This window comes from Tursiops truncatus, chromosome 1 (assembly GCF_011762595.2).
Source record: "Tursiops truncatus isolate mTurTru1 chromosome 1, mTurTru1.mat.Y, whole genome shotgun sequence".
NCBI lineage: Eukaryota > Metazoa > Chordata > Mammalia > Artiodactyla > Delphinidae > Tursiops > Tursiops truncatus.
Window position 1 is genome coordinate 57,661,061 of NC_047034.1, and position 13,050 is coordinate 57,674,110.

At 39.4% G+C, this 13,050-nt stretch overlaps 1 protein-coding gene across 14 annotated transcripts in view; it reads right to left on the reverse strand.

The window, feature by feature from the left end:
• Positions 1-6,594: 6,594 nt before the first annotated feature.
• PRRC2C (proline rich coiled-coil 2C) overlaps positions 6,595-13,050 on the reverse strand; it is a 99,107-nt gene continuing 92,651 nt past the window's right edge. For 7 of the 14 annotated variants that reach the window (XM_033855194.2, XM_019952513.3, XM_019952517.3 and 4 more), the window contains 4 exons: positions 12,775-12,878; positions 12,258-12,384; positions 11,176-11,412; positions 6,595-9,147 (listed from right to left, as the gene is read on the reverse strand). In XM_033855194.2, the coding sequence (XP_033711085.1) occupies positions 8,890-9,147; positions 11,176-11,412; positions 12,258-12,384; positions 12,775-12,878 (726 nt within the window). In that variant the 3' untranslated portion in view covers positions 6,595-8,889. Of the gene's footprint in view, positions 9,148-9,596; positions 9,650-11,175; positions 11,413-12,257; positions 12,385-12,774; positions 12,879-13,050 lie in introns of those variants that run through there. The other 7 variants (XM_004312524.4, XM_019952521.3, XM_019952520.3 and 4 more) reach the window with 5 other exon arrangements.

Sequence of the window (13,050 nt, forward strand, 5' to 3'; positions counted from 1 at the left end):
AGAGCGCAGTCTCAGTAGTTGTGGTACACGGGCTTAGTTTCTCCGTGGCATGTGGCATCTTCCCAGACCAGGGCTCAAACCCGTGTCCCCTGCATTGGCAGGTGGATTCTTAACCACTGCGCCACCAGGGAAGTCCCTCCTCAATATTTATTAAAGGAAGCATGGTATGAAATAATTCTTGAGTAAAGGGGGAAATACAACCTGAAATTCCTGTTTTGTTTTTTTTTTAATTGGGGTATAGTTGTTTTACAATGTTGTGTTAGTTTCTTCTGTAGAGCAAAGTGGAGTTCCCTGTGCTATATGGCAGGTTCTCATTAGTTATCTATTCTATACATATTAGTGTATATATATTAGTCCCAATCTCACAATTCATCCCACTCCCCCTTTCTCCCCTTGGTGTCCATACGTTTGTTCTCTACATCCGTGTCTCTATTTCTGCCTTGCAAACCAGTTCATCTGTACCATTTTTCTAGATTCCACAAATGGGCATTAATATAGAATATTTTTCTCTTTCTGACTTACTTCACTCTGCATGACAGTCTCTACGTCCATCCACGTCTCTACCAATGACCCAATTTTGTTCCTCTTTATGGCTAATATTCCAGTGTATATATGTACCACATCTTCTTTATCCATTCGTCTGTCAAAGGACATTTAGGTTGCTTCCATGACCTGGCTATTGTAAATTGTGCTGCAATGAACATTGGGGTGCCTGTGTATTTTTGAATTATGGTTTTCTCTGGGTATATGTCCAGTAGTGGGATTGCTGGGTCATATGGTAGTTCTATATTTTGTTTTTTTAAAGGAACTTCCATACCGTTCTCCATAGTGGCTGTATCAATTTGCATTCCCAGCAACAGTGCAAGAGTGTTCCATTTTCTCCACACCCTCTCCAGCATTTACTGCGTGTAGATTTTTTAATGATGGCCATTCTGACCAGTGTGAGGTGATACCTCACTGTAGTTTTGATTTACATTTCTGTAATAATTAGTGCTGTTGAGCATCTTTTCATGTGCCTCTTATCCATCTGTATGTCTTCTTTGGAGAAATGTCTATTTAGATCTTCTGCCCATTTTTTGATTGGGTTGTTTGTTTTTTTGATATTGAGCTGCATGAGCTCTTTGTATATTTTGGAGATTAATCCTTTGTCCATTGATTAATTTGCAAATATTTTCTCCTATTCTGAGGGTTGTCTTTTCGTCTTGTTTATGGTTTCCTTTGCTGTGCAAAAGCTTTTAAGTTTCATTAGGCCCCATTTGTTTATTTTTGGTTTTATTTCCATTACTCTAGTAGGTGGGTCAAAAAAGATCTTGCTGTGATTTATGTCCAAGAGTGTTCTTCCTATGTTTTCCTATAAGAGGCAATTTTTTCCTCTGCATTTTTTTTTCCTCTGCAATTTTTGGGAATAGTTTCAGAAGGATAGGTGTTAACTCTTCTCTAAATGTTTGGTGGAATTCACCTATGAAGCCATCTGGTCCTGGACTTTTGCTTGTTGCAAGCTTTTAAATTACTGATTCAACTTCAGTACTTGTAATTGGTCTGAACATATTTTCTGTCTCTTCATGGTTCAGTCTTGGGAGACTGTACCTTTCTACGAATTTGTCCATTTCTTCTAGGTTGTCCATTTTATTGGCATATATTTGCTTGTAGTAGTCTCGTAAGATCCTTTGTATTTCTGTGGTGTTGGTTGTGATGTCTCCTTTTGGATTTGTTTTTATAGGTCTTTTTTTCCTCCTTTCTTCTTTTGTTCTCTTCTCTTGTGATTTGATGACTATCTTTAGTGTTATGTTTGGATTCCTTTTTCTTTTTTTGTGTGTATATCTATTATAGATTTTTGTTTTGCTTTTACCATGAGGTTCTTGTATAGCAGTCTATATATATATGCACTTGTTTTAAGTTGCTGATCTCTTAATTTCAACTCCGTTTTAGATACCCTGCATTTATACTCCCATCTCCTCATGATTACTGTTTTTGGTATATTTTCCATCTAATTGTTCTGTGTATCCCTTAATTGCTTACTGTGGATACAAGTGATTTTTACTACTTTTGTCTTTTAACCTCCCTGCTAGCTTTGTGTGTGGATGATTTCCTTCCTACCTTTCCTGTGTTTGCCTTTACTAGTGAGCTTTTCCTTTTTGTAATTTTCTTGTTTCCAATTGTGGCCTTTTTTTTTTCCACCTAGAGAAATTCCTTTAGCATTTGTTGTAAAGCTGGTTTGGTGGTGCTGAATTCTCTTAGCTTTTGCTTGTCTGTAGAGCTTTTGACTTCTCCATCAAATGTGAACGACAGCCTTTCTGGGTAGAGTATTCTGGTCATAGGTTTTTCTCTTTTATCACTTTAAGTATATCATGCCACTCCCTTCTGGCCTGTAGAGTTTCTGCTGAAAAATCAGATGATAACCTTATGAGAATTCCCATGTGTGTTATTTCTTTTCCCTTGTTGCTTTTAATATTCTCTCTTTAATTTTTGTCATTTTGATTACAATGTGTCTTGGTGTGTTCTAATGTGGGTTAATCCAGTATGGGACTCTCTGCACTCTCTGGACTTGGGTGAGTGTTTCCTTTCCCATATTAGGGAAGTTTTCAACTGTTATCTCTTCGAGTATTTTCTCAGGCTCTTTCTCTCTCTCTTCTCCTTCTGGGACCCCTACAATGTGAATATTAGTGCATTTGGTGTTGTCCCAGCAGTCTCTTAAACTGTCCTTATTTCTTTTCATTCTTTTTTCTTTATTCTGTTCAGTGGCAGTGATTCCCACTACTCTGTCTTCCAGCTCTGATCAGTTCATATGCTTCATTTAGTCTACTATTGATTCCTTACAGTGTATTTTTCATTTCAGTTATTGTATTCTCCAATTGTTTTTTTGTTCTTTATATTTTCTAATTCTTTGTTAAAAACTTTTATTTCTCGCTCTGTGCATCCATTCTTCTCCTGAGTTATTTGATCATCTTAACGATCATTACTCTTAACTCTTTCTCAGGTGGATTACCTACCTCCACATCACTTAGTTCTTCTTCTAGGGTTTATCTTGTTCCTTCATCTGAAACATATTCTGCTGTCACTTCATTTTGTCTAAATTGCTATTCGTATTTTTATGTATGTGGTAGGTTAGTTACATTTCTCGACCTTGGAGAAGTGGCCCTCTGTAGGGGACATCCTATGTGTCCCAGCAGTGCACTCCCTTATTATCACCCAAGGGCCAAGGGCCAGCTGGTCCCAGGGTAGGGTCTGGCCTGCGTTTGCCGACTCTGTCTGCAGGCCGCAGAACTGTAGTTTTCTTGCTTCTCTTTGTCCCCCGGTGGGTGGGGCTGGTCTAGAGGCTTGTGCAGGCTTCCTGGTGGGAGGGGCCTCTATCTGCCCCTTGGTGGATGGTGCTGGGTCTTGGTCTTCTAGAGATGGTGGGCAGAGCCATGTCTAAGGACGTGTGTAGAGGTGGCTGTGCTCACGAAGACTTTAGGCAGCCTGTCCGCTGACGGGTGGGGCCGTGTTCCTGCCCTGATGGTTGTTTGGCCTGAGGCATCCCAACACTGAAGCCTACAGGTTGTTGGGTGGGGCCAGGTCTTGGTTCCAAAACGACAGCCTCCAGGAGAGCTCACACGGATGAATCCTCCCTGATATGTCTGCCACCAGTGTCTATGTCCCCAGGGTGAGCCACAGCTGCCCCCCACCTCCCCAAGAGACCCTCCAAGACCAGCAGGCAGGTCCAACCCAGGCTCCTATTGAATTATTGCTTTTGCCCTTGGTCCCAGTGCACGTGAGAATTTATGTGCACCCTTTAAGAGTGAAGTCTGTATTTCCCACAATCCTATGGAGCTCCTGCAATCAAGCCCTGCTGGCCTTCAAATCCAGATACTCTGGAGGCTCCTTTTCCCAGTGGCAGACTCCTGGGCTGGGGAGCCTGATGTGGGGCTCAGAGCTCTCCCTCCTATGAGAGAACCTCTGTAATGTAATTCTTCTCCAGTTTGTAGGTCACCCACCTCGGGGGTATGGATTTGATTGTATTGTCAGTCTGCCCCTCCTACTGGTCTCCTTGTGGTTCCTTCTTTATGTCTTTAGTTGTAGAAGATCTTTTCTGGAAGGTTTTAGTCTTTTTCAGTGATGGTCGTCCTGCAGACTGTTGTGATTTTGGTCTGCTCGTGAGAGGAGGTGAACTTAGGGTCCTTCTACTCTGCCATCTTGGCAGCTCTTCTATAACTTATCTAGTTCTGGAGGCTGAGGTCAGGGTACCAGCGTGGTCAGGTAAGTGTCCTCTTCTGAGATGCAGACTTATTTTATGCTCACATAGTGGAAGGGCTAGAAATTCCAGTTTTCTGAAGAGCATAGGTACTAGTTTAGATTAAGCTATGTGGATTTAGCAAGGCATGAATCACTTTATTGCAACCTGCCAAACACCAGGCATAGTGTGTGTGGATATATGTGTGTGTATGTATATATATTTTATTTCATTTAATCAAAACCTGTGAGGAAGACTGAATCATTTCCGTTTTAGAGCTGGAGAAACAGACATAAGAGTTGTGATTTTCTTAGTAACTTCAAGTCCAGTGCTTTCATAGCAGTTCAGCTCAGTAGTTAAGAGCTTGTGCTTTGAGAATCAGAGACTTCCTGGACCAAATCCTGGCTCCTACACTTACTGCATATCCTTGGGCAAGTTATCTATGCCTCATTCTCCTCAAGTATAAATGAGAATAAAAATACCTTTTAAGGGTATTGGGAGGCATCAGTTGATACATGGTTATTAGGACAGTCCCTGGCACATTGGCATTTTCTGTTTCCTACTTTTATGCAGACATAGCAGGAGGACTAAGGAAGAAGCTAGTTTTGGACACGTGTGGCCGGAGAGTGTTACTCTTTGCGTTACCACTTTTCCCTGTGTTCTCTGGTCAGAATGTACTTGGGAGAAGCCTTTGTACTATGGATGTGGATGGGAACTTTAGAAGGAGTATGAGCATGGTCTGGCACTGGTGGCTAGGTCCTGTCCCTTCAGTAACCTAAACCACCAGGGAAGTACCACTACTGTTTGGTCACACTGTCTCTTAAACTGTGAGCTTCTTGGAGGGTGGAATCATGCCTTTGGCTTTAAACACTTAGGACCTAGCAAGGATGATGCTTCCCATGTGTTAGGTGCTGCACAAATGTTTCTGGAATAAATAGGAGTGCCCGTCTGCCTTTCCCTATGGTTAGGAATAGGATTGCTTTATGTGGGAGGCCTACTTGGCCAGGAGGGTTAAAACAAAACTCAAGCACCTGAACTATGCCCTGATTCTGGGCTGCTGAGGAAAAAAAGGTGGTAATGTCTATGAGAATTGTTTTTCCCCCATGAGGCTTTAAGCTGGATATAAAATTCTGGTAACTGAGCTGTTTAAGAGGGAACTTTATAACATCCATTTCTATTCCCAGGTTATAGAAATTCAAGACCCAATCAATCCCCCCAATGGGTATCACTACCAGCTTCTGTGGGAAGTGTGGCTTTACTCTTGGTACAATCGTCTTTTTGGCTTCTCATATTAAAGAGTTTGAGAGGGCAGCTCCTCTCTGGAATCAATTAACCTTATTCATGTTAATGCTTGTGTTTTGTAGCAGATGAATCCCTTGGCCAAAATTTTAAAGTAAAACTGCTTCAGTTGAACAGTATGTGTACTTCCAATTTGAAAACCACAACCCTAAGTCAGTAAACCACGTATCATTCCACACCTAACAGTGTGAAATTAACTGAAATTGAACACTTCCAAATCTAACTCCAGCGGGCCAAGATACATCTGTCCATCCTTTTTCTGTCCCTCTACATCATCCTTGAACCTGAACCTAAGACTTATTCATCTGGAACCTCAGGCCTGATTAACGAAATTTCCGCACTCTAATTCTCCACTGAATATTAACTCATTTAGGGGCTCCCTTTTCATCTCAGATGAACAAATTGTTGACTTTGCTTTTTTTGCTCAGAAACCAGTAAGACCAAAATTTACATATAATTCTACTACTTACTACCTAGTGTATCAAGAAATGGTGAGAAACAAGACCAGATTAGTATTACCTAAATACTTTTAGAAGGTTTTAATCATACTTAGAAGTTAAGCAGTATGGATATATGGCACGGGAAGGGAGAGATTGACTGGAAGAAGACAGCTTGAGGGACCCAGGAAATAGAGGTCAGGTATCAGTGATGGCAACCTGAAAGACTTCAAGCCAGAGATAAGATTTATATGACCAAACTGTGGAGAAGAACTTATACAAATATCTTTCTTTCATTGGCTATACTTTCATTGTCATTTTTTCCACTGTAGATCCTAGCTAATAAAGGGCCTAAGGTATTAATGGTTTCAAATTAACACAACCAACTGAACAGCACATACTTGGTGGCTTGTAAGTGAAGATGGTGCACACTATACAGCTGGTTGGTCACTCTGTAAGTCCTAAAAGTCCTAAAATTTAGGAGGACTGAACTTAAGGATGAGAATATGAAAGAGTGGTAATGGAAGTGAGTGAGAAGGCACATATGTGAAGTAGTGACTACAGCATTTTGGTAGAGGCTTGTGTTCCCAGCCTTCTCCATCATACCAAATTAGAGCACATTTAGAGAAAAACCTGAGACTGGAAAGCTTGGACATCAAGGTAGGGTTTATTAGTACTTGCATACTTTCAATGTTTAAGAATCACAGCATCTATGAGTAAAAAAGGCACACAGGTTATTAGTAACTGAATTTACTAGTTTTCCTAAAGCTGGATCTGGAAGCCACACGTTCTGGATACAGGATTTTAGGCAATTGAAATCCCTCAGTACTTCACTTCACAAATTGAGTGAATGATAAAACAAACTCCCTTACTGTCTGCTTGTGTGGGTGATAATGGCTATGAATGTGCTAGCAAAAATAAGAAAAATACAAATATAAGTACTGAGATCTATTTTGGGTCCTTCCATTTCCAGCCAGAAGCATGGCGATTCTATTTTCTACATTCAGCACTTTGCATCATCAAGAAAGACTTCTCTTCTCCTCCTCCTTGGCAGACTGCTTTCAACAGGAGTATGGCTACCTTGAGAACAGGAGCCATAAACATTATCCTCTGAAACAATCTTTACTTTGATTGAATAAGCTTTAGAGTTTTTGAAAGTTAGAAATCAAGTCTTGGGATGATGACTTTTTTCCTAGAGCATAATGTAGTCTTGATCACTCTTTTTGGTATGTGACAAGCCTTCTTGCTTCAGATTTTAGGAATGGATAAGAAGCTCCAAGACTCATTATTTAGAGAATACTTTATTAGTTTCTGTAATCAAACCCATGTAGATAAGACCTTACATATTTAATACAGTGCGTTACCCCTGTACAAATGGAAAAAATTATGTTTAATGTTTCTAGACCAATATGGCTGTTGATTTCTGTACAATGCCAACCCAACACGGTACAACTGGGATACTTCTCCAAAGTTGACAGCACAGCTAAAGTTTCCAAAAATTCAAATTATATATATATGTATATATATATATAGATAGATTTATTTATTTATATAAAAAGACCAATAGCAGTATGTTATGCATCAATAGCAGCAACAGCTTTTCCAGGTTCTGCAGTCATCTGAACAAAATTATAGAGACATCCAGCGCACTCCATTAAAAAAAAAAGTAAAAAACAAAACCTCAGAAAACAGCAAATTCTGTTACTGTTGTGGTACCTGGCACCATTTTTTTTTTTTTAATTAGCTTCTCAATTATCATCTGGAAAGAAAACATTCTAGAATAACGTCATTAAAAACAGATCTGATAAAGCACGGTCACTACTACGTATCATAAAGCAGGTACAAGATATTTTACATTCACAGAGGTATGATACAGTACTGTCCTACATCTATAATACTAGAGGATATAATTAAAAAGGCATTATTTGAGACTTGATTCTACTTTTCCAGCAGAGGGCCCAAAGGATGGTTATAACACAGCTCTAGTGCAGAAATGCACCTTCTTAGATAGGATTTCCTTTCTTTAGTGGCACAGTTCTAGGTACTCACTGATCTTCATGAACATCAGCTAAAAACCGTTTTAAAAAATAAAAAAAACTACTGGATTCATACAAAGATGACTGAGTAGAGGCAAGCAAGATTCAACCTAACTAGTATTTGACCAACTCTGTTGTGTCTGAACCGTAAGAGCTCCACGGAAGAAAGAAAACGCCAAGTAGCACATCAAACCTTTGGGCCACAACCAAAACACAGCATCTTTTCAAACAGAAGCAGTAGCCAAACACTGCCCACCTGGATATGTTCAAGGATGCTGACGACAATATTTCATCATCTGCTCACTCATTCAGGAAGAAGGGGAGATCAGTTACTGTACTTTGATTGTGTTCAACTCAATCACCACGTTACAAAAATAGCAAGCTGCCATAATAAAAAATAAGGCTCCTCTATCCAGCACCAGTTATCTTCTGTTCTTCACCACCAAGCCTATAAATGCTATAACCATATCCAAAGAACATAACGGAGCAAAGAAACCACGTCTGATGTCTTAGCTGGGATCACTGCATTGTTCAGGCTGAGCTATTCCTCTGTGATGTTACTGCCCTCACATTTCTGGTGTTTCATCTAACCAAAAGGATTTTAGTTCTAAATTATATGCACTCAAGGAATGTGTGCACATATTCGTATATAAATTTCTGACTGAAGATGCATGGCCATCAACAGAATGCATGTTATATAGTAGGTGCAAGCTGGCAAAGCCTCATTTTTACTGGTGCAGCAGCTGTGTGTCAGTGTAAATTGCTCCTATGTCCCTTGTGCACCTCCAAGCTCTGGACAGGATAACGTCAGAGACCATTTTACCCCTTTGGCTGCTGGCATTATCTGACTTCATCCTCCCTCTTTCCCCTCTCCCTTCCCCCAACCCCCTGCAACAGCCCACAGCCTTTAGGATTTTGTTTCTTCGGTTTTGATTGCCTGAGGTTTGATTGGTCCAGTTCTAACAGGTTTGGTGGCTATGGTGGGTGCAGGGGGTGGCTTTTCTTCTACTTTTTCCTGACAGACACCAGGAGGGTCGGTCAGTGTTTCAGGAGGTTTACTTGAATCATTGTCCACTTTCTGGGCTTTGCCTCCTATCTGTTTGTTCTGTTGCTGTTCAGAGAAGAACCGCTGCGTGGACTGAAGAACCTCTGCTCTCTGCTTTGCCTTAAAAAATGAGAAACAACAACTGAAAATGCTACAGTATTACCAAAGCTTGTCAATCAAGCTCAGTTCAAATTCTTTTACCAATCACAAATCAGTTTTCCCCATGTTGGTTTGGCCCCAAAGTACCTCACTGATCTTTTGGCTTTTAATGGATAGATTTCTTCCTGTTTTTGAAAACATTCCATGTGATTTAAAAAAAAAATAAAAAAAAATATAAAAAGAACAGGACCACCTCCCACCATCTTTTCAAAGTTTGCCCTTTTATAAAATAATAAAATAGAAATTGTTGTTGGTTTGTATCTTTTCTGGAACAAAGCTTATTGATATTAAATTTTATTTAGGGAGGCTGCTTGCAAATTTGAAAACATATATGTAATACTTAAAACTTCTAGTTATCAATATGTGGTCTACAATAAAATGAAAAGGAAGCACTTATATTGTGGCATTACCAACACCTAGGACCAAATGTCTTGTGGCTGAGTCCTCTTCCCACAGCTCTCTTCTGCAGGGGAAGAGCATCAGAAATTAGTAACTACAACTTCACTTGATCACTAAGTTCTGATAGCTCCTACCACATTCTGAGCTGGTAAAATAATTTCCTAGTTTTATTGACTCTGTGCCCCCACAGAATATACTTACGTCAATCTGTAAATTATACCATTGTATAACATACACAATTAAAACTAAAGTTTCTACACCTCTTGCATATAACAAAAGCCCTTCATGTTCTATAGGTAACCTGTACTATATTCAAAGATCTAAAGCAATTTTCATGAAATCTGTATCCTTCCCCAGCCCATTCATTATTAAGCTCTAATGTCATTTCCAACATGGGGATGTATGAAAATCAAGTGCCAAGAAGGCAAGAGAACTGGAAACCAAGGCCAAATGGTTTCCAAAGATTTCTACACATACTAGTATTTTTAATAGTTATGAATGGATGGAAATCCTAGGCACACAGCCTATTTTAAAATGGGTAACATTTAACAAGCATTTCACTGCAGGGCAGTCTTTAAATCTGATTACTCAGCATCAGAAACAAGGGATATCCACCCAGAAAGAAACTTTACTCAGTCAACCGAATTTTCTAGCAGGATTGTCACAAACATGTTTCTAATTCAGAGTAAAGCATTTACTATGGACATTTCCCATTTGAAAGCAGTAAGCTTTTCTTTGTTCTTGTCTGACCTGATATATAAAGTGACAAAATTGGCAAAATTATTAAGACCTCTGAAGTTAAGTGTAGAAACAGAAATAAACTGATTCAGCTAGCTGTACAGGCAGACAGGTAAGGTTTATGCTATAAAAACTGTCCCCACACAGACTCCTAAAGGCACCCTTCTGCATTAGCAAACCTCAAGTTTATCAGCGCCTTTTATCACGAAGGATCCCAAAGTGCTTTTTGAGTTCTTCATCTACACTATACAATCTGTTGTGGAATATGGCTGCCTCAGGTGGCAGGCAAAAAAAAGGGTATGAAACCAGTTTGAGAAGAAAACTATACTTGGATGACTCATGAAGGAAGAAAAATCAAGATAGGTAAATGCCTCACCCATTCCAGAGTTTTCACATAACCATGATTTATATCTTGGGATGGGGGGATGGGGGTGGGGTGGAAAGGGAGAAAAAAAAAAAAAAGAAAATGGGGAAGCCTATAATTATTCATATTACTTATTTGCTCTTCCAAAAAATGTAGTAGCTAAACTTAGATCTCCCTCAAATATTTATTTTGTAAGCAATTCATTTGGCCACAGAGTTTAAAATGTTAACTTGTTTGCTGACTATAGCTGCAAAAAACAAAAAACAACAAAAACATTAAAAAAAAGAAAGAAAAAAGTGTGGGGAGGGTAGGGAGAAAAAAAAGAAATTAAAAAAGGGGGGCGGGGTAGGATGAATAAAAGTAGTTAGTTTGGTTAAAAGTCTGCTAAGACAATGAATGCCTGGATATGCAGTTATGGGTCCAGAGGCATCTTAAGACATGGTTCAGAGACAGATTCTTGCTCTGTTGGCTGTTAACACTGTACTAACCTTCATGTCTTGTTCAGCCTTCAACGCAGCCTGGGCCTGATTACCTCTGACTCCAGATAGTGATCCACAAGGACCCCTGGCTACATGTGGCAAACGAGCATGGCTCATGAGGCCTGTGGTCAGCGGAGGAGGCATCTGACTGGCCAGTGCCATTGGTGGCCTCTGAACAGGCGCTGGGAAGGTGTTAGTATGTGGGGCTCTTACCAATGGAGGGACCAGGTTAGGCTGAGAGAGAATCTGAGTGAAAAAAACAAAACATACAACATTGAACTGTTAAAAAAAGAAAAAATTTGCCAACTAGACCAGGTTGGCTTATCCCAGAGTAAATCTGTGCCCATTCTGTCAGTGAAAGGAAGTGTATGGGTTTGTGCCATTCTATTATAAGGACCAAGAACAAATGGGCCATGCTTGGAGAATCTAACCGAAAAATTAGGCAAAGCATGCTATGGCACTTGAGTTGGTTCTAGCATTTCAGCTACAAATTCTGAAGGGGAGACAGAAAGGCTATTAATTAGGATATCTTTAAAAAAAGATATAACTGCAGAAAAGGCACATACCTATACCAAATATAATCTGAAGATAAATGAAAATAATACTAATTCAACAAATATATGAGAGTGCTTATTAACTTTAGTCCTTCCATATGATTAGCAAAGGGAAGCCAACATTTTTACACATACAATAGAACACCTTTTTGAATTTCCAGCTCAACTACATATAGTTATCTTAAAAAAACAAAAACCAACCCCCCCACCCCCCAACTTTAAAACTAGAAAACGTTAAGCACTGGGACCCTTCTCTGAAAAGTCATCTTCAAAAAGATAAAAGGATCAGGACTGAAATGAATGATCAGAGCTGTGTGGGGAATCTTATGACTATATTTCAATTGTCTGCTTTAGAACTATATGGTTACTACTTGTGTCTAGCTAAAGATTGTAGAGAATATATTTGAATGTCATAAATTTACTAAAAACTGTTTCTAAACTGGTTATAATACGGCAAGATTATTAAATCAGAGAATTAGCCAGATTAGCAATCACCTGCAAGTAAATAATACTCATTTCTCACTTATATCTGCCCACCTGGGGTGCAAACTGTGTAGGAAAAGGTTGTGTCATTCTCACAGTGGCAGGGGCTGACTGGAACTGCTTCTGATAGACAATGCTGTTCATTTTGCTGGACTGGCTGTTCGGACTTGTGGAAGTAGCCCTTGGAAAGAAGCCATCACTGGTCAGTACGGTAGTGCCACATAAATGATGCTGTTAGATTTTTAGAGACATTGCTCTTGGTAGATTCATCATACTTGGTAGTTGATGCAAATTTACCAAGGTGAGTTACCAAACATTATGGTGGTAATGAAGAGACACTGGAGGTGCAGATGTGAGAAAGCACACTAGCTAGATTTTCCCTGGGTTAAATTTTTTTTTCTTAAAATAGAGTACAGCAAATACATTCTTAATAACTTAATAGCTTAACATTTTGGTAAAACTATCAGAATGTCTTATACTTACTATAGGAAAAGTGGCATTAAGTATCTAACAAACAAATGGTGCTCAGTTATTCGGATATTCTATAAGCAAATTTAAAGGCCCATTTTACCGGAAAGGACTAGACGTTGGTGTGGTGCTTCTACCGCTGATTGGAGGTGTGCCTGGTTTTATATCAATGCCACTTCCAAAGGCTTTTAGTTCCATTTCAGACATCTGAGAAAGAGCATAAAGTAAACTTAATATTTCTGCAATTCCATAAACTAAAGTGCTGTGTTTAGTATTCTATATATGATAACTTCATCTGGCAAAGTGCAAAGAACCTCAGTACAAAATTCCTCCACAAAATTTATGAATTCTTTGTTATTAGGTAAAAACCAGAGGGGAC